Here is a 22,755-nt window from a genome sequence, read left to right as displayed (position 1 = left end):
ATTTCCGCTGCAGCTACAACATCATCTCGATCGGGTGGGAAGAAAAGTGCCGACAATGCTGTTCCTGTCTTCCGGCCATGGTAATTAATTGTACTTTGTACAGTTTTTGGAACCGAAAGGATGATGGTGAACAAATGCGCACTGAGCAACGAAACGATAGCTGACAGGGCAGAGTATCAACCCTCGGTGTTTCTGGGTTCGGGATTCGAAAATCCCGAAACCTCGGCCGGGTGCGTCTTGTGCCAGCAAAAATAGGCCCTCACCCGCTTGTGTTCAGGTTTTCTTTCGCTGCTAAAAGTATAATATTATTAAATGTACATCGTGACTACATTTAGCCGCACTCCAGACGAAAATCGAATTCCATTTAAATGCATCCCCAAACGAGTGAGAAGGATTGTGCGGGCAGGTGGTTGCATTGAGGATCTTCTCGTTTAGCGGGAACCCGCTCTACTTCGGGGACATCATTATCTGTGCTAAGTGCTGCTACACGTTGAAGACTTGAATGGCAACTAAAATGCCATTAGCCCGTCGATTGTCGCCGCTCAAACGCATCCTTTCGGAGCTTACGGTGCTTTCTACTGTTCCGCGAGCAGAAAGCTCCAAATTATGAAGCATGGCAGAGAAGGGGAAGCGGTTGGTGTATGGGAAAGAGGGAGAGAAAACCACCCAAGGTGGTGGTGTGTATTAGCAAGTCTACAACTACATCAATTGTCACTTTGTGAGCTCATTTGTGGCCATTTGGCCAGAGAACGTGGGATGCTACGTTGAAACCATTGGGATGTTTGGCCTCAAACGCTCAACTACGATACCGAAAAGGGTCCACCGTCAAAAGACTCGTGTGTTTGTGTGTGTGTGTGAGGTGCGTTGATGTGGCAGGGCCCATATTCAATGCGAGAGTGGAATTAATTTTCTCACATCCTAATTAATCACATGAAATGTGCTGAATCGGGTGACATGCATAAGTCATGATGCCGTCGCGTTTACGCGTCGCCTGCAAGTTCATCGTGCTTCCATTGCTCATCTGATATCTCCGCTTTCCCAGTGCGTCCCAGGTCGGGTGCAGCTTGCATACGGATCGATTTTCTCCCTCTGGAAGCAAGCCAAATCGGGTCCGGTGTGTTCGTCGATTGAGTGCCAATTGAAATTTTAAATGGCTTTGCTTGGTGCAGGTTTAGCTTAGGTTCGATACATTCGAGCTGGCTGGCAGACACTTTGGGGAGATCCTGAAGTGTCGCGAAGCTCGTGCATGCCGTCGTTTTCCCAACGGTGTCGGGTGGTAGTGTGTGATGGGTTTGTCCGGAGCTCCCGCAGGAGTCAGGAAGCTAATTAGCGATGGGTCAGTTAATTGATTTCGATAGCGAAATTGTGACAGCTCAAATGAGTTATATTGTTACAACGAGCGGGTATGGTGGAGAACTAATTTTGTTTTCATTTATTTTCTGAGAAAGCTATTGCAACTTTGTGTAAAGATTTGTAACAGCAAAAGCACTATTTTCGGTCAAATAATCGACGTATTGAGCGGAAAGTCGGCAGTTCTACTAGCAACGGTCTTTTATATTAAACAAAATAACACAACACATTAGCTGTTGAACAAATCTCACCACAAATGTGTACGCCGACGTACGAAAAGAAGTCGTTTCTTTATCGCACAATCTCAATCATTGCCCATAAATCAATCAGCAGTGGGTATGACTTTTTCTCACTAATTGCAGCACATTAATAAGCATAATGCTCTCCGAACAATTTGAGACCACTTTACCCATTCACGATCTCATTGTCGTTACTGTTGACCATTCCATCCCTTTCCCTTAGCATGCTTTTTTCCCTCAAGGTGCCTATGATTGCCTCATTTTCTTCCACATTTACATTTGACCGTCCGACGCACCGTGCGCGGATAGCTTACCGATAAACTATAGCCATAGCAAGGCGCCACCAGCGAACGGAGCGAACGTTAACACGGGCTCACATTGCCACGACACAGCAGGAGCTTCCCTTATTGATTAGTCAGTAGTTTTGCGAGTTTCAAATCGATCGATGAAACTGTTACGTTTGGTTATTCCTTCCCGCATGATGAGTTGCGTTCGGCTGATGGTTCGGCTGCATTTGCACGGGACGGTAGGATTTCGCTTATCAATGTCACAGTTTCACAGCAGGCTCGCCATTCGATGGGAATCGGTATTAGTTGCATGATATATTCATGCAATGCTTCCAACTTCTCTCGTGTCTCGCATTGCGTCACTGAGTACCGTGTCAGGAAGCGCGCTGCAATATCACCCCGACCCGACGCAGGACCGCGTGCTGCTGGGCTTCATGCTGGGTCTGGAACAAGCTGTTGGTAGTGCGATGGTAGCATGTGTTTATATGCAGCAGCTGTCGGAATCGGACTGCTAATGGGAGACAACGTGAGCCGTAATTATATGTGGCCGGCAGCAAATAGTGACGGTAATTATGCACTGCAATATTGACAATCTATCAAAACCGGGAGTGATTAGCGTTTTGTTGTGCTTACTTACGCAGTCGGAGATGGTTCCGCCGGTAGAAAGTGATGGAGTAAGCAAAATGCAACGTTCGATCGGTAAGGAAGATCTCTGTAGTGCACCAATTGTAATATGATAAAGGTAATAATAATGGTATCCCCTTCTACCATTAAAATAGTTGATTTTTTAGAAGAAGGACCTGAATGAAAGAAAAATGTAATTGTAATGGGTATAGATTTTATAGAAGAATGTAACAACTATATTGAAAGACGCTTTCTTCAAACCTCACAAAGCACACCAATTGATGTCAGCAACAAAGTTCTCTCTTTTCATACCGGTAGAAACCAAGATTTTCTTTCTTTTTATAGATTTCATTCACACCATCCCATCGCAATAAAATGCTAAGCTCTCAAATCTTTTCAATGTACCGTGCGTCATGACCATTTGTATCCTGTTTAACTTATCCCACTTACTTTCCACCTCGCAACCACGTTTATTTCATGAATCAGCAGCTTCGTTTGAAACGATTTGAATGGAAGTGCTTCGATCAACTTCAATTACCTTCACTCATCCTGATCTCATTATTCTCCACCATTGCGCCACCAAGAAAGATTGGCAACGGTCTTAACGATAAGCAGTGTAGTACAATTGATATTTACACCTACTTCAGCAATTTCACCACACCGACACACACACACACAATCGGTACACACCAGTCTTCTCTTTCCCCAACAGTACTGATGAAAACCGAAACCATCATCAGGGCATTTAATCTTACATGTGAAAGGTTGGCACGATTAGAGCGTGTCTGTCGACCGAATGTTCCAAGTGGAACGTTTTTAACCATATGACAGAGCAGCAGTAGTGCGAAACGCGAGCACATTTTAGGTAATGATGGCAATCGTATCAGCAGTACATTACTTTTGGGATACTTTGAATCGTTAAAGTTAACAATCCCGAACGGTTAAGATGTGTCTTGGATGAATGAGAAGCACAGATACATACTCACACGCGTGCATAATATAAAGCAGAGTGGCAACAGTCAGTTTTTGTGTAGCGTAAAGAATTCTATTGAAATGAGACTTCAATGAGGAATAGTTTTTCTTCTCTGTTTTAAAGCGAAGCTAGTTGTGCTTTAAAAGGTAGGCTCGCAATGACTTCCGATTAACCATTTGCCAAGAATTATGCTACACATTCTACTAACCACTTCTTCGATGTAAGTAGTTTAGTCGAAGCCTGGACACTTCCGAGAAATGTTTGGTACAGAAAATGACTCTACCTCATCCCAAGTGTTCCCAAGAAGTGCTTCCCCTAAGCCGCAATCGCCGTCACCGTTCCATCATCAGCAGGGTGCAAGTGGACTACCAGCAGTACTTGCCGTATAGGCCGCAACACTCGTCTAGTTCAAACAAAACATCATTATCCTTAACACAATTCGCACCACCGTCAAGAAGGATCTCTCTTCTTTCTCATCCCAGCTTAGCTAGCCGGTACCAGCAGCAGACAATTCAAAACGATGAAGGCACGCATTCAAACACCTTATTTTTTTGTTTCTTTTATTGTGTGAATGGATGTGTTATTGGTTGCTCTTTCATCCATTCCAGCATTCCAGCGCACCATGCCTATGCTCCACATCGGATGATACCGGACGACAAGCTAATGGTCCCCTGCGATGGATGTTCTATCGTTTTTCTCTCTGTCCCTCTCGCTCTCTCTCTCTGTCGAACGTGTGAACGTGAACTGATAGTGAACGATTTGGGGATGCTCCTGGGAAACTTTCACTTTGAAGAGGGTCCAGGGTAGAAATAACGCAACACGAAGGGAGTTGAATATGTTTTTGCTTCAGTTTTTTTTCCGCTGCTTGTTCCCATTTTTCCTCACGGAATGACTTTTACACCCAAACTGGACGGCTCGGCCCGGGCAATGATGACGACGTTTATCATCAAAGGCATAACAATAAAATCGTACAAAATGATCGCCTTCTAACTCCATTTCCTTCTAAGGTTCGCTCTCTCACTCTCCCATCTCGCCTTAACCTAGCAGAGCAGCACGTACTTTTGCTAGCTGAAAATAGGGTGATAGAAATTATGAGAAAACAGACGGAAACAGGGACCAAACGGGCCCGGGAAAGCCAGTTGAAGCGCTCGGTCCCCGGTTTTTACACGTCCGCCGAAGAGTACTTATGTCTTTTGTTTAAGAACTACTGGTTGGGATTTGACACTGGTGTGGTGGGAGGTGGGTTAGAAGGTATAAGGAAAAGTGGAATAGAAAACCGGGCTATCAGTGGCCACTGGAGACCGATGGGATACGCAACGATTACCGAGCGACGAATGACCACTTCTGCTGACGTAGATCGGAAAAAGTAATCTCACTGGTTGAAGAGATTCTTCATACCATTTCCTCCTCCTTCTTCGTCCGGACATTCCACCCTCCCCCAACCCGCTCCCCAACTCATCCATCACAAATACATCGCTCAGTCCGGTCTGTAGCTGTGGTTAGAATTCCTACCGACAGCACAGCTGCTACTGCTGCTGCTGCTGCTGCTACTGGACGGACAGATGGAAACGATTCCTAACGAGGCCCATCTCGATAAGAATCCGAGAGTGATTTATCTCCGAAGACAATGGGAGACAAACTGGTACCGTTTTTTTTTTTTGGTTTTTGTTGTTGATGCTATGGAAAGCGGACTGGGGAGACTTCATCACCCATTCTTCCTTTCTGTCACACATATGCCTTCAACCTTTGACCGCCGTTTTACTTCAGCTGGTCAAACAAGGACGTACGGTGCATGGAAGTTTGCTCTTATTAAAACTTCTGGCACTTGGGAGGAACCTTGAAGGACAGTTCAGATTCTTTCTTTCCTGATCTGGGTCTGTGCTCTTCATTTCGGTAGACAGCCAAAGCATTTGAGTACTTGATTTTCCTGTTATTTGTAGTCGGTTCTCGTAGCCGCGTAGCATAAGTAAACTAGCTCCACTTTTGGATCTCATAACGTCCAATTATGATGCTAAACTTCTCAAGTATATTATTTCATATCTGTCACTTAAATGTGTGGTACCGTTTTCGCTTGCCGTTTTCCTTGGTTTGGTGGGCAGCATGCCACATCCAAAAGGGAACGATTGGGCTGTACCCAAACGCTACACGTTTATGCGTGCCAAAGAGCATCCGGGTGACAAGCGGAACACACACACTCTTTCGTTTTAGTGCACACCAGCTGTTACGGGCAGTTCGGCTCTCGGTTCTGTATACAGTCGGCTGTCGTTTAGGCACTGTTTAACTTCCTGTCCGAGCCAAGTGGACAGCCATTCTATGAAAATGGGGTTTGTATGAAATATGAGCTCGATCAGCTCAATGTACGGGGCACTGGAGATACATTTATACACACGCACACAGGCGGCCCTTATTGTCTGTTGATATAGTGGTACAAGAGTGTAGCATTCTTTCACGATATGAGATGCAAAGTGATCGGTGCATGCTATTAGCAAAATGGGGGAAAGCTATAGACTAATTGTGACGAAAGATTTGTGAGCTCCGTATGATGGTGTGGGAAAATCCTTATTAAAAATGACTACCTTTCCTCCGAGATAAGTTACACACAAGCATGCCGAGCTGCACGATGAACTTAAAATGTTAACGACGAGTGCCTTAACTTAATTTAGTGATCGGTTCGTTCGAGGTCAGCTAGTCATGCTGGAGACCTTATCTGTGTTCGGATGAGCTTAACAAAAACACACACACACACATGAAACAAATGGACGAATTTTCACTAATAGAAAATGAGTTCTTTTGTGTCGAGGTGTGTAATGAGGAACAAGCAAAAGAGCTCGACTCGTTAACCGGGGAGGAAGAATAAAAAAAAACCCAAGCGAAAAGCCACCCATTCTCACCCCCAAAAGCAAAAGGATTAATACCACCTACAAAGTATTACCGCACAAACAAAAACCCAGCATATCAGCGCCTGAAAGTATACTCATTGCCATCTTCCCCCGCAAACACAATGGCCTATTGTTAGCTGGCCCTTTTTACATTCGGTGCTTTCCGTTGATAGTTTTGTCTGTGTGTGTGGGTGGTCTTTTTTTTCTGTGCTCGTGTGTGTGTATTTGCTCTGTTTGCCGCTTTACGCCCGTTTTATGATACGTTACATAGTGCCACAGTACAATCCAGCCCCTCCACTCTGCCTCGGTAATTGGCTGACCCCGTCCTGCCGATTCCTGCACCGTTAACGAATTCCACAAAGAATTCTGGGATTAGCAATCTGGCCGAATGATGATGATGATGGTGATGGGGAGGTCGATGATCATCATGCCACTAACCTGAGATAGGAAAACTTTAATGAAACACAGGGAAAGTACCTAGTTTTGGTTTTAAAACAATTTCTATGTTCACCCGATCCCCAGTAGAAGAATTTGATAAAAACCAGGCTCGTTTAAGAAAAAAAAGACTCGATTTTCTCGACAACCTTTTTGGACTACTCGAAAATCTAAATGTGTGTGTGTACGGTGGGTGTTAGTTTTGTAGGAGTGTCATGTGTTTTTTTTTTTTTCGTTCTGGGGTTTAGGATTTTTTGGAGTTTCGGGTCATCTTAACGGTGCTGGCGTTAAGCACCAACCCAGCTAGATTGGGCCTTTTAAGGACGGGCATCCTACACGACTACAAAGGGATTTTCCTTTGGCCACAACGAGCTAATGCTCAGACCGCAGACAACGCACACATCTAATGCTCATTCGAACCACAGCCTTTTAACCTATTCACGTGCTGCGACGGCTATGGGAAAAAAGGGTGAACGAGGCAAAATATTTTACATACCAGTTTCCTGGGAACCAACTGGGCTGAGAGTGTGTGAAAGTAGATTAAAAGACTGTCGTACATGCAAGAGATATGTGTTGTTGATAGTGTTTTTTTTTCTCATATGAATGCTTCCAGCACGTTGGAAACTTTGGTGTCCGCTTTTAATCGACATTTGAATAGGCTCGTTACAAGAAATACGCTTTGCACCAGGAAAGAAGAGCATTCTACGATAGGATGTCATTTGTGGTAATAAAGAAATAACAGAGATGAAAGAAAAAGAGATACACAAACACGCACAATGAAAGAAAGAGGTTAGATAGTTATAAATCAAGGTTAAGAACCCATTTTTAAAAGTATAATCCTTTTTCTTAGCGTGTTTTACTTAAAATACTTTTAATATTTTGTCATTTTAATCCTGTTTTTGAATGATTCGAAACTATTCATTTATTTTTCTGTTTTTCACATTTTGTAAGTTTCATTTCTGATTTTTTCTAATGATTTTTTTATATTATTAATGTAATTTGTATTGTAGAAATAGAAGATGAATGCGCTCCTTATTTAAAAAAAAAATTCTAAACCAAATCGCTACGGCTAAAAACTAATTATTTAGCAAAGCCACGAAACTATTCGAACTATTCTGAAAGAGATTACCATCTTTCTGGCCCAGCAAATGACACTGGACACGCATCTTTGTAAATCGATGCGAAATGCTTCTCTGGTACATGTACCTTTTCCCAAAGAAATACAAATCCTCCTCGACCATACACTTCATCCGCTGAACGATGCCTCCCAGCTACTTCTGAAACTGGAGAAGTCTGCTTTTTAATTGTCGCTGGCCATCTTTGTCTGCTTGCCTCAGAATTTCCCGAAAGCGAGCCTCCCTCAGAGTAAACGCCTGTGGTCACTTGTGTGAAAGCTTTGTGTTGTTCTAATCTTCATTGCTAAATTTAACACCCAGGCTCGTACGGTTCGCCACACCCCTAGGCCTAGCCCAGCCCAATGTGTTGCAATTTTCTTCACCCATAATAAACGCACTTTTGCAAAGTATTCTAATTTTAATAAATCTGCCCTCCCCATGTGCAGAGGCAACCAAGCCGTTCGGTCGGTGGTTTTCGCTTAGTACGAGAACGAGAGAGAGAGAGAGAGAGAGAGAGAGAGAAAGAGAGCGAGGGAGTTCGAATGACCAGAGTTCCTTTTCCGGGGTTTCATGGTGTTAGCAACACCACAAACGAACCCAGCTAGAGGTAGTAAAGTTTTACCCCTTTTTGTGTCTTAAGTGCACGCAAACTCCCGTCTCGATCCCGCCAGGCCCTACCCCCGTGGCCCTTCCAACAACCTTGGTGGAATACCTCGTTACCTCACGGGTATACACGTTCTCGGTGGGCCTGTCCTTCGTTTGAAGTTGGGAAAATATTCAAATTAATATCTTTTACCATAACCCCCTTTTACCGTGGCCTGGTCCTGGCGGTGCGCCGAGCACTCGTTGCTTTTCGAATACATTGCGAGAGCGGTTTGCTGAGGTAAATTGGATGCAAGGGTACTTACAAGTTAGGCTATGTGTCTTACATCCTCCGCATGCACGTTGCGAGTGGAGAATAATTTCATTTACCCAACAAGCGTTCATCGAGCTTCGAACGAAAGGAAGCGGAAGGCACCACAGCACTGAGCACAAACTTTACCGCAATTACCTCCTTTTGGCCGCATACGCACATATCTACTGCTGCTTTCTTATCCACAAACACACACACACACACATACTCTGCCAGAAGATACCACACAAGCTAAAGCTGGTGAAGAAATTGGAGTCCAGAGCTCTTACCGAAAAACACCATTTGCCCTTTCGGAGAGAGCATGGATCGGCGAGGTGGTAATTTAATTCCTATAAAAGTAAGTGTTAAATGTTTCGAAAAGATTAATCTGGGAAAGTTTAAATGAATTAAGTAAATTTATTTCTAATTTGAATCACGAGCCCTCGCAGAAGGATGGGGGGTGGGGAGGGGGGGGGGGTTTGGACTTTGTGCCATTATTCGCTTTCCACGGATCACGGTTGCTTAATATCTCTCAATAAGTCAACCCGCCTCCGCTGCGAGGGATGAAATAAGGGCCAATCGTGAAACAAAAACAATCCCCCTTCACACCACAAACCCCCGCTTTGGTAGCCGCTTCCTCGAAAAGAAGGCCCGTGCAGAGGTCAGCAGGTAGTTAAAATGGGCTTTCTTTTTTCTGGTTTTGTCCTTCCCGGGAAGTTTTTGGGCAAGAAATTCGCACGATTTGCCCATTTCCGGTTGCATTCGGCAGTTACATTGGCGCTTACACGTTTGTCACGTTTTTCCCTGTTTTTCGCTGTTCAATTCGCGAACGAAATAAATAAGAGCACGAACTGTACCCCAACAACCTGAGCAGCAGATTACCATTGTCACACGGACCGTCACATTGGCTGGGAGTGGCCGGGGTGGGGAAATGAAAATGGATTATGGTCGCTACATATTTTCGAGTGCCTATGAAAGAAGGTGTTAGAATTCATAAATGTCAGGCCATTAAAAAAGTTTTATCTTTGCACCGCGTCCACCCACCCCTTTCCTTGAGTTTTCCTGCCACGGTGAAGAATGATGCGTCGTTGCGTTTTGTTAATCTTGCTTTTTTCCACGATAGAAAAGAAGGTTCCCTCCTGTATTTTGGCGTGACGATATTATGTTTCGTGATGGGGTTGTGTTGTGTTTTGTTTCTCGTTTTTTCGTCTGTGTTTCATTTTACCCATCCCGTCTCTCACCTTAATTGAGCCAAGCGGAAGAATGGTGAGAAAATATTTATGCTAACGAGAACATTTCAATCCATACGCCGCACGCGCATACGCTTCGCGTCCGTTTTTGCGAATTATGTGATACGCGTGGTTTCACACGTGACAAACCCAACCCAAAGGAGGCCACAAGCAGTGCGTGGTAAGGCAGTTGAAAAGCGGATAGAATCGAAGTGGTTTATTAGGGCTATTAAGGGTTGGGAAAGGAGGAGTGACTCGAAGGTGCAAAGATAAATATCCTTTTATTGTGTAACGGACAAATATATTTGACAGATTTTTTCTTTTCTACAGCGCACCTGTCATTGGATTCTTTTGCTAACGTGTTTTTCGTTTTGTTTTTTCCTCCATTTACAGAAAGTTTGAGAGATTACTTTAGCAAATTTGGAGAAATCACAGAAGTTATGGTTATGAAAGATCCCACCACGAGACGATCGAGGTAAGTTTAGTAATTAAACACATAAGCTTTGTGTAAGGTGAAGACTTAGTGTTTGAAACTGCTTGTTAATTTAATTTTTTAATTTAGTTTTGAGCAAATTTATTGAACATTTTGTCCATCCAAGAAGGATTCAATTCTTTGCAAACGAAAGCTCATTGTTTTAGGGAATTTATCTTGCTTTTCCTTCAACCCTTAAACTTTGGATCCTCCATCCATAAGGATACACCTCTCCTGGTTTTCCATAGGTTTTCCATAAGGATACACCTCTCCTTGCGGCAGGTGAAATAATTAGAAAATAAAGAACTTTCACTATGGTCATAAATTTTCCCCCCAAACTAATCACACACACACACACACCGACACGCTCACTTCCCTTCAATGCTTGTCGCCGTGACGCTTTTCCGTCCATCCGCGAAATTTCTTTCATTATCCTCCCTTCTTTACCTTTTCGTCTATAAGTCTCGTTTTTTTTTTTTTTGGGTGGCTAATGGGTTTCACGGATGCTTTCCGTTTCACCCTCCGGATGGGTGGGCCAAATCAAGCTTCCGTGATAGTTACCGGGCGCTACCGGAGTGCGTTTCGAGCAAATCTCGGCTAGTAATTAACTGTTTCTCGATACCTTTTGGTGCGCTAATGGGTTAGTAGCTATCCCACGAGTTGGCGTGAATTATGTTTCGTGAGTAAAAATTCGGCACGGAAGGTACCGTGCTCGCTTACACACACACAAACGTAGACAAATTCTCACACTACCGAGCGGCTGAAGCTGGTGGTCAAGCGCCACAAATGGCCGGATGCTCTCATCCGGTTTTTCGCAACCGTTCACTATCACCCGGGCTCATATTTTATGACATGTACGTATGTGTGTTGGTGGTTTTATGCGACTCTGAGGAAACGTTTCCGGCGTCATGAGTGGTGGTTCTGTGTAAAAGTCTTCTGGAACGGTTAAAGCACAAATCTACTAAAAAGTGAGTCTATTGTGTAGCATTTACAATTGCAAGTCGCCTGTAGAAAAATCATAAGTTTTCATTTTGTTTATACTGTAGTGTGACGGTGTGGACAGTCACTTAATTTTCTTTATTCCCAAAACACCTACAAAAAAAAAGCATCTGCGTACAGACGACTTCTTATTAAAATGTATCTGGTCACGAAGGTACAATAAAAATACACAGTACATAAATTTTTCTCTTAACTGTATGCTTTAAACAAACACACACACATACAAACTGGAAAAAATAACAGAAAAAAAAACACAAAACACATTATTGAAAGGCAATGGAGTAATGTTTCTCACGTTTGAATACGGTACACCGTTTGCAACTGCTTCGAAAAACAATAACAATTTGTCTTGTCGATAATGATGATCTATTGTAAATGGGCCTTCCCTTTTTGAGGGATTTTCTCAACCAGAGGCACAATTTGATTACACCAACCGGGGACTCTGTAAGGAGCAGTGCTTCGCCAGCAGTTAATTTATCGACTTGAAAATGGTGAAATTGAACTACTGCTACGAAAGGCGTTTCGGATGCCGAAAGATGCGCACGAGCACGCGAGGCACACAAAATCACGAGAACTCTTTTGTCACAAGCCCCTAACTTGATGCAAGGAAAAGAACTAACTTAAGACGCGAACCACACTTATGATGGAGAATGTGCTGCGAAGTACTGAACAGAGAGAAAACGAGAGAGAGAGAGAGAGAGAGAGAGAGAGAGAGAGAGAGAAAAGACATAGTAATAAACCTTTCCGAAGGAGGTTGCATTTGAGACGAGAAGTTTGAAATTTATCACTCTTAATTTTCTCAACTCTTTACCGGGGCGCAATTTTTCTTATCAGTTTGACCGCAAGGCCAAAGCGAACAGTATTCTCCTGCTTCCCGTGATGCCTTCCCCCCATCCGTCCACCTTGCAAAATAGTTCAATTTCCTACTTAGCGATCTTTTCGGGTTCCATTTTTTAATGTGACACTGGGCAGTGCTAAAGCATTCAATCGCTTGAAGGCGCGATTGGACGAGCGACCAGTATGACTTCCTGGGAAGCTCGCCTAAGCGTTCTCACACTGTCACGTACCCGGCTGCAACGGAAATGGGAATTGAACTTTAGCGTCCGAGCAGCGGGTGAAAGGGAGCCACTGAAAGGGCGGTATCGCGCGGAATGCACTCAACTTCGATATCCCCGGTGGCCATCATGATTTCCGGCTATGGTCCCAGGCGGGAGTAATAAGGAATTGCGGGTGAGCGAATGGAGTAGGGGATTGCCTCGTTGTGGGATTTTAGCCTGGGAAAAGCAGAGCAAAAAAAAAAAAAACGGGACGGCAATCTCAATTGGTTCATTACTTATCGCTAGGTTCAGGTTCAATTCCAATAGTTAGACGGCGGAAGTAGAAGAATGTACCATGATGGTCAATATCATCTTCCTGTTGCGGCACCGGAATGGATTCTGCTGCTACCGAGATAGAGAGAGAGATATATGAATTCGCGAAGGGCAGTTGGGCAACTTAATTTCCAACAATTTATCGATAGTTAGTCTTTAATCAGAAGTTGGCCAATAAGTTTACGCTAGTTTTTGTTTTTTTTTTTTTTGCGACGAAGGCCAAAAACTTGCATTGTTAAATGCTACCGGTGTTCCAATGGACACCGCTGACGGGTAAGGGAATGAAGACAAATTGATAGAAAGTAGATGATTGGGAGTTTTAAAACAAAAAATAAATTAGTAAGCTATAAAGAAAGTGTTGAAAAATGAAATACTTCCTGTTCACATAATCACAAATATAATATAGAATTGAAGCTGAACATATTTGGAAATATTTCAATTAAATTTAAGGTGCATATCCTGCAAAAAAAAAAAAAACATATCATTTTGGATGTGTTTCCTTGATAACCTCGCTTATTTCGCCTGCCACACAGCAGTCAACATTTTAACGCGTCTTGTTCGAAAAACAATGACGTTATCTCTAGACGTCCCAGTGTCGGGTCTTCCCAACCGATTGACAACACTCCCCAATGTGACTGTGGTGAGTGAGTGAAAAGCTTTATCGCATCGAAACAACGAACGGACAGGACGTTAGTTTACAAAAAAAAGGTGTGTGCCACAGGAAATTGAAAACCAAGCGGCTGCTTTACCCCATTACACACTTTCGGTGAAGGCGGTTTGATAGTGCTGTGAAGGCAAAGAAATCACCGCACGGATGCGATTTGACCAACCAGAAACGATTCATCTCGAACGTTGTGGAGTAAAAGGCAAGCAAAAAAAAAAAAGAAACCGTCCTTACAAACCATGCTGAAGGAATGCTAAAGAACGGACGGAAGTCAAAAGTGAACGCGCGAATAGCGCGCACCGAAAGCGCCCAGTCCAGGCAGGCACCACAATCAGGACACATCGCAAAACACAATCAAAATGTATCGCCCACCGGACGAAAGGGACGTCCAGTGGGTGGCAAAAGGATGGCGAAACAGCAACAAGACGATACTACTACCAGCTGAAGACTGCCAAGCCGCGTAAGACGGGCGCACTGGGAAGGAGAAAAGTTAGTAAGCCAATTGAGCAGAATTAATTGAGTGTTGGTGATGCGATAAAATTTAACGAGTTTATAGGAAGGCTAAAATATTGAAGTGCAGAGTGCACGCTGGCTGACGGGTGTGAAGCGTGGTGGCGTTGATAGGATCGTCGTTGCCCGGGTGCAGTGTTAGTTTTTCATCAGCCTAACATAACTTGGTTGACTATTGCACCGTACAAGTTGCGATGGTGACTGGCAATAGTTTCCTCCTTTTTTATCGAATTTTATTTCATTTAGTGAAAGAGTTTAGCGAAAGTATATTTCATTGATTTCTATGAATTCTTCTATTTTGTCTTTTCATATTTTACTCTCATATTCAATCACTAATCCTTTTTCTATTTTGTTTTTCTCTTCTTTATTTTAATACTTTTGGAAGCTCTGATGTTTTTGTTTGTGTACCCTTCAAATCCAACGATATGTTGGGTTTCGCTTTTCCTTTTTCGCTTGATCTTTTATAAAATTCATAACAATAAGCATTGTAATCATTATACTATTTTTCATCAATTATTATGATTTTAAATTGTCTTCTTCCTAGCTTAACGACCTCTAATCTCACTTCTTAAAGAAAATCCTGATGGGATTTGAACCCCAGTCGAGCCGTTTAAAGACCGGCGTCACTGTTGCTTATAAGATCAGACCGCCCCTTTACGTATACAGTGTAATTAAAATAGGTTTAAAATACGAACTTTCTTTAATTTTATTTAATGAGGACAGCCAGACCGTATTCCTTAAAATCTAATGTTTTATCTAGCTTTACAATTCATTAAACTTATATCCTATTTTGAGGGTAGACATTTCCTTCTCCCTCAATTCAAGTGCAGCTAATCCTGGGTGGGCTCGGTTGTGGATGTTGTTACTGCTAGGTATGGTTCTGTTCTGTTGTCCTCGATATGTCCGCTAAGGGGTTAGCGACTCTTTGGAGTCTCAAGAAAACCCCTCTTTGTTGAGGATACTTTGTTCGCCACTCCATATCGTTGTCATCATTTGGATATTGTGGTTGACGACCCCACCATCGGCAGAACGCACGAGTCCTAAAGCCACTACCACTTTGTGAAGTTACAGTAGCGTCTAACTCAAGCATTCCGTCAACAGTAAAGCCGCCAGTCGCAACTACACGTCGTCCAAACCTTATTCAATTGGTTCAGTGATCTAATGTTTTCGCAGGCGACCCTGACGCCTGCAAAATGCAAGGAGCCCACCGTCACAATAACCCTGTAAGGTTACTGCAGAGTCGAACCCAGACAGAGAGGAGTCCGCGAACAACAAGGTCGCAAGTTATAACTTTAGATCTCATCAACCAATTTTTATCGATTCTGGGGCCGAAATAGTGATCGGTGCATGTCAACGAAACCGTGTCAACGAAATCTACGGGAAGGGAAAAGGGAAGATTTCTTTGCCGAAATCAAACAGAATCCGTGCATATTCGTAGTCCTTCTGTCCAAGGATATCGCGCATCGGCACCGCCGGGGTTCTTTCTGATGCCCGAAAGGCTGCTAAGAGTTCGGGTCTAGTCGCACCGAACCCCACACATGACCAGAGGACGAAGTAAATGTCTTGGTATCCGTTGCTACAGCTCCAAACCTTCGGAGTCGTTGCTGCCTATACGTTAAAGATGTGGAATCATCACATAATGGTTCGACATAAGACTCGACGTCATGCGAATAAACGCACGATCTATCGCGATCCCGTGAAACCAGGGCAGCAGGGAAATCTGTGGTGAGATGGAGTGTAGGAATCTCCCGAGTTTGTCCACGTGCTCTGCCAGCGGGCCATGCACAGCTGTTGTGGGGTGCGAAGAACTCGTGAGGGGTAATCGACCTCCCAAGAAATGCTGCCATCGGAGGCACCTCGTTTGGCCAAGGAGTCTGTATTTTCATTGCCGGAGAGAATACGAACTTATTAAATAAACATTATGAAAGTCGGTCTTGGTCGTTGGTCATCGAATCGGCGAACTAGACTTGTGGTGTGGTACTAGATTGTCAGTCCTTACTACGCGGAAACGGTCCGAATGGGATTTGAGCTGTAGTCGTGACGTGTTTTGGCCGGCACCGCTGTCGCATCTACCACCATAACTCTACCATATTTCGAAAGAATCGACCAATTTAGCTGTTTATCAAGAACTAAGTTGAAATTCTTGAACAAACTAGGACAACCATGTATCAGAATCCGATAAGAAATGAAGAACTTGATTCTGGCTGTGTCATTGTAACGATAATGTTAAAAAAAGGTCATCATTGTGCAAAAACGCCTTGTGAAATTTGTTATTTGGTTAACTCAAGCGGTGTTGACTACACGGCAAAGAGCCTTCATGTTGGAAATAAATAAAAAAATCATCAAAATGAAAATGTTGATTAAGTCAGCTTTAAGATCTGAGCTTTTTGCTTGATCGTGATGTTTATAAAACTGCTTATTAATTTAATAGATCGCATTGATTCAATAATGGCCGATAAGTGATACTTTTATTAATGCATTAATTTTTTTTTATTTATATATGAAAAACAATAATTTTCAAAACGGGGTTTAAGTTAGTCATATTTTTTCTTTTTATTTTTCGTTACTGATTCAAATGGTTGAATCATTAAATTTTGTGTCATTTTCCGAATAATTTAATACAATTACTCGGTTACAAATCTGTATTTTTCAACACAAGCTACAAAAATTCGCTGCATATTTTTCCTCTTTCAATTTATTGCTTTGATACAACGTCTAAAACTGTCTCACCAGCTTCCGAAAACCAAAACCCTGGGCCGATGGAAGTCAGCGCACTCCCCCCACCCCCCTACATTTATGGGCCATTATTAATCAAACAAATCTGCACAATAAAATTGCGCATCGACAACAACAAAATCGTTCACCAGCAGCAGCGCAATACAGCCAAACGCATATGCACACTCATGTAAAAGAGCTGTAACGTTTGTGTGAAAAACCCATCATTTGCACCCGTGCGTCTTTTTGGGAGGGAGGTTGTTCTTTAAGGTGGGGGATTTTTTTTTATTCCTTTTGAAAAGGAAATTACAATTTGCCCGTTTTGCCTATTACTGCTTCGGGGTCCCAGTTACGCAACATACAAACACACATACTGAACGCACTTTGCGCTGTATTTGTGCATTGCGCTAGCAGGACATCATTCATTTCAGCATACGAATCGTTTTTGGTGAGTCTTGTTTTTTGTTCCGTTGCTTTCCTTCGAAGGTTTGCTTTAGAGCGCCGCTCGATTTGAGGCCGTGCATTTTATGGGTGCGTATTATTGCCATGCTCATGGTTGCCTCTCCCTTCAGCAGGCCGCAAGCCGAGTCGATCGAGCGGCCAGGCGTCCACGAACTGCTGCTGATGGCGTTCAAGCGCAACATAAACAAACGCTTCCCGAAGAAACCCCCACGGCAGGTTCGCCAGCAGGTTTACCAGCAGGCCCCTGTTCTTCCTCATCAGTGCCTCATTTGCCTACGTTCGTATTCTGTTTTCGTTTTTTCTCTCTTCCTCACTATCTCTCTCTTTCCTCGCGGCTCGCCGAATGTTCCACCGGCGGGCATCCAAGCCTTTGGATCCATTTTACATGAGCGAAAGCTGCCCATAAATTAACGATTAATAAAAAAGCAATAACAGCTCCCGCATGATAATGATAAAATTATTTAAATTTATTATTTCTGAGCTGCGTCTGCTGTTTTTTTTTCCGAGCGCGAGTGTTGGTGCGTTTCGGTTTTACCAAGCCACCGATTTGCTATTTTTCCAAGCTCAAGGATTCACTTTTCCTGTGTTTATTTTTTGTTTTCCTTTTCTCACTTACGCATCCCCCTCTTGCTCTTCTCTTGCTCGTACATTCGTTTGGTTGGAATTGGGTTGAGCATTTTCAAAGAGCTGCTTTTAACGAGTGCGCCACGAGCAGGGCAAGTGGTTGGGCTTGAGTTTTTGTATCGGCCACAGGCAGCAAAAAGTGAACGTTGGTGGCAGCACTTTTCATCACGTGCCGCAAGTGTTAAAGGATGATCAGAGGCAGAGGCAGTGGAAGGGAGAGTGAGAGAGTGTTTGTTGGCGGGTTGTAGCCTTGCCTTGCTTTGGTGTTGGGAAATCCGTGATGAAAGCACAGATAACAATAAACAAATCCTTGCCTTTATGCAATAAACGAATGCTGATGTATGAATGGTAATCAGCATCTTGTAATGTATATTCAATTGTTTTTCTTCAACACAGTGGAATAAAATTGCTAAAAAGGATTCGTTACGATGGTAAAGAGTGGAGAGTGGAGTTAAAAGAAGAAAAAAACCCCTGACGTAGTTTATGTCATCATTCGATAGTGCTTCCGTTACCATAAATAGGCTAGCTTCCTGCCAGTTAACGGTGGAAATGGAGCTTCTTTACGAAGGTGAGCGATAAAAACAAATGCCAAACAAGCAAACTTAAGCAGAAGGTGCAACCAGAAAAAACATAAACAGCAGATTGGTTAAAAACAAAACCAAAACAGAAAAGAAAAAAGCAGATACGAAAACTGGAAGCACACCAAAAAAGAGACACACCAGCGACGATGAGCAAACGTGCGCTTTTTTTTTCCTTTTCTACCTTCAAAAAAAAAAGGGTAATAACGGAATTTTTAAATGCCATAAACACAATCTGTGACTGTGACACATACGAATAAATGTTCAACTTGTGACCATGATGATGATCGGGTCCCTGTTTTTCTTCCATAAAAATTGCACGGTGAACCTGCATCGCTCTCCATGTCTCTTTTTTTGGAAAAAATTGTAAAAACAAAACAAAAAACCTATTTTTTTTTTTGGGCCTTTTCTTTCACAGTTTTAACCTCCCCTATCCTCCCCCTCATACGGCTTAAAATATTCCACCAGCATTATGGGTCCGTTTGGTTGTTGGGGAAATTGTGTGAAAAAGGACAACACCGGAAAATGCTTTTGGGGATGCGACACGTACACCTCAACACGTTAGCACCACACGCTAACGTGTACGGTGGTCCACCGAACGGAGCCTTTCCCAACAAGGGTGTAAGTAGCACGTTGGCAGGGCGTTTGAAGTTACCCTTGCGCGGAGACAAAGCCCATTAAGAGAATGAGTGAAAACATGCGGCCAAACGAAGCCAAATTGTCCACTTTTTTTAATGCCGCAACGCTCAAGAACAAGTGTCATTTGCAAAGTGCGCCAATAGGAAGCTGTAGATGACTTCGTTTGCAGTGGAAAATTGTAAATGAGTTTCAGTTCCGGGGGAGTGTATTTTTTATTAATAAATTATGAGCATATTTTCTATTGATATTTTAATTGTTTAAAATTTTGGCGGCTTATTTACTTGATTATTTTAATTTTTTTTTCTATGACAAAACAAGCACACAGTACGTAACAAAATTGAAGGTTCTCGAGAAGGTGAAAGATCGAAATGAGCTATCCCCAGGTGAACCACTACGGTTTATTTTTAAATATAGTTTGAACCGGATTAAATTGGCCAACTTTTATCAATGCTTAATGAATTGTTTGAGCTGACATCTTTCCAGTGAAGAACACTGGCCATCATTAAGGTGTTTCCTATCGGTGCCCACGTTCAACCTCCCGCGACGTCTTCATCAACCCCTAATGAGCGTCCGAGCAAAATGTCAACAGCCATTTATCCCGTATCCCTGATCTTGTCTCTGCCATTCTGTTAACCTCATTATGCAATTCACCCCCGGCACAAAAAGGAAAAAAAAAACCGGCGATCAGTTACACTCCCACCCAAACAAAAGGGGTTTTGCTGCGCTCGTGATGAAAGTTTTATTCCAGTAGCTGACAGTTGGCTTGTTTCTGTTTTGGAAAAGCAAGAGAGAAAAAAAAAGCACAGAAAAACGAGACAAGACGAGAGCAAAAATCGACCGCACTCGATTCCGGACACGTGTCAAATTTCTCCCAGAAGTATTTAAAAAATCATCATCCATCCAGCAGCCCCCGCCTGGACCAGGACTTTTTCAACCCCATTAACGTGGGGGAAGAAATTGTCTCAGAAACATTTTCCACCCATTTTTCCAAGCTTCCAGCTCTCTTATCATCGTGCCACCTCTTGGTACAATCGGCACAAAATGCCCACCATCATCCAAACGGGGCGACATTTAATACACGAGGGGGTGCCCGGTGATGAAAGATGTCCTTTTCTTTTGGACTGCCGGATATCGCTTCACCAGGGATGAAGATAACGTGAAGACACTCATACCCATCAGCAGATGGGTGTGTGTGTGTGTGTGTAGGTAAGGATCAAGACGACAGGCGCAGCAAACGATGTGAAACCGACCGAATGACGGCTCGTTCCCAATATCGGGGAGGATCTAGCAAAAGAAATCGTGGCGAAGTTGATGGCTGGCCTGCCCAGAATATAGGCAGGGATTTAAAGAGGGTCGAAGCAAATCATCAAAACGATAAAACCAAGATGGAAATTGAGGAGATAATCTCTCCCGATGACATTTTAATAAAGTGTGGAAATATTTTATTCGTTCTGAAACGACACTTGCTTCCCCGTTTCGATGTTTGGGCTGGCTGTGCTGCTGGACATTGTTGGAACGCTGCACAAGGAGGGTGCCAAAAAGGGGGAGGAAAACAAAAAAGACCACTAGAGCAGGCTTACTGGCCGTTCGGTGCTTTTCTTTGTTTCACTTGTTCTTCACTACTGTACGAAAGAACACTGAAGCAAAGAGAACGAAACATCGACACAAGACGGTTGATGCTTTTGGTGCGACAAAACGAATTTCAAACCTATTGCAGTGCGTTGTTGCTGATGTTCCCAGCGTAAGAGGCGAAACGATTTATTTCCATTTATCGGTTGTGCCGGATTATGGTAAGAAAATGGCATCTTTGGACCACTAAGACAGAAATATAAAGAGAGAAAGAGCAAGTGAGGTTTGCAGCAGATGAAGCGAAGCACTGTAAACTGTACTGTGACAGATGTTCACGTTGTCATTATGATTGATAAGCGTTTTCTGAGGAATTACTTTAATTTGGAGGATAAGCTTCAATTTCCAAGGAGTATGCACAGCAATTGTTTTGAATTCGTATTAGAAGCTTTAGTCGCTTCCACACAGTTTTGAACGAGTCCATTTGTTCTTTGTTGGAAATGAAGCTAAAAAATTCAAATCAAATTCAATTTTCTTGCAATTTGAAGTAATCTCTGGACAACTTAATCGATCATTAAATCACGCATAAAATAGCAGAAACTTTGTTCAGGGCAATACTGTTTAACGGTCTTTATTGTGTTCCGAATTGCGACACCTTTAATACGTGTGTCGTAAATTCATCAACTTGCACCTAATAATTCATTTCTTTTGAGTCAACGGCATCAAACGATATCTCCTGGACGGAAAACAAAGATTTTTGATCACAATAAATTCAGCAACAGTATGATTTTTTCTTCGTTTGCTCGTTTACACTAAACAACAAATCTTATTTGTCATTGAGTTTCGCACTTTTCCGTCATTTTACACAAGCCAGAAATTTTTCTTCAAAAGTCTTGCTTACAAACCATAAATTCTCAAGGCTTTTCTCCTTGTTCTTTTAATTTTGCTTTCCAAGGTACTATATTTCCTTTTGCATGCTGAAATGGCTAAACGTGGAAACGGAAAAGGGATTTGCTTTCCATCTAGGACAAGCTTTTCCAGTCAAAAATGGGTGGGCAATCTTATTTCCAACAAAATTCATGCTCACATCGGTAATCCTTTAATATAATTAAGTTGTTCGTTGAAGCTGTAGGGAATGTTAGCTCGTGAAAGGGAGGTGTGGGCATGATTTAATACAACAATGTTTTACGGTTGTTTAAAAAATTGAAATGCCTAAAATTTTCGAGTAAAATCTGAAATAATTTTATTTCTATCTAATGTTTTTTGTCTCCAAATGAGCGCCAGACTTCTCCGGTCAAATGCAATATTTTAAGAAATGTTAGAAATAGGTTGGATGGGCCTTTTCGCGTAGAAATTCAATGGAATTATCTGTTTTTTATTTTTATAAATATTTTTTAATATTGTTTTATTAAATTAAAGTTTATTTAATTTTCCGATTATGGCTAGATCTATTGACTTTGACTTTTTTGTTTTAAATATGATTGTAATTCAGCCAAAATTGATACATGGGAGGACCCTTTTATTGGCAAAAACAAAAGAAGGAAGAGGATGCTTAATGTATTTAGACTCATAGTAAAAAAAAAACTCTAATTTTCTAAAAATGTTGGGCATTTTCAATGTCTCATTAAATTTTCCTTTTAACTCCTTTCTTCCCAATTTGTTTCTACTAAACTTGCTGCTTCACTCAGCCATCTTATGAATACATTTGGCATGCATTTCTTGTGATTCATTGTTTGCATCGCAGTCAAAAAAGGCGCAAACCAATGCACCAGACAACTGCTGGTTTTGTTATATCCGTTGCAACGATTGAATTTTTTCGCTTAAATTTCCTTCACCGTTACAGTCATCTCAAGCGCTCCATGAATATTGTAAACTTTCTTCGCTCCGCGATCAATACAAAATCTCACCTCACAAGCCGGAACCGAAATCACCGTACGAAATGTACGAGGAAGGGGGCTGGGAATTTTTCCCAAACTCTCAGTCTGTATGTTTCTCTCGCTTTCCCCCTTTTTAAGACAGTCCAAAGCACCGGTCGGTGGGTTGAATAATTTATGCAATAAAATTTAAATGTGCCAGCTCACAGTCGTTTTTGAGCGCATTATGATCGAGCTGCTTTAGAATGATTTCTATCGT

At 42.5% G+C, this 22,755-nt stretch overlaps 1 protein-coding gene across 5 annotated transcripts in view; it reads left to right on the top strand.

Moving 5' to 3' along the window:
- LOC126562505 (RNA-binding protein Musashi homolog Rbp6) overlaps positions 1-22,755 on the top strand; it is a 584,848-nt gene that overhangs the window by 234,942 nt on the left and 327,151 nt on the right. For all 5 annotated transcript variants that reach the window (XM_050219028.1, XM_050219030.1, XM_050219027.1 and 2 more), the window contains exon 3: positions 10,417-10,498. In XM_050219028.1, the coding sequence (XP_050074985.1) occupies positions 10,417-10,498 (82 nt within the window). The remainder of the gene's footprint in view (positions 1-10,416; positions 10,499-22,755) is intronic.

This window comes from Anopheles maculipalpis, chromosome 3RL, assembly GCF_943734695.1.
Source record: "Anopheles maculipalpis chromosome 3RL, idAnoMacuDA_375_x, whole genome shotgun sequence".
NCBI lineage: Eukaryota > Metazoa > Arthropoda > Insecta > Diptera > Culicidae > Anopheles > Anopheles maculipalpis.
This window is presented reverse-complemented; position numbering and strand designations above follow the sequence as displayed.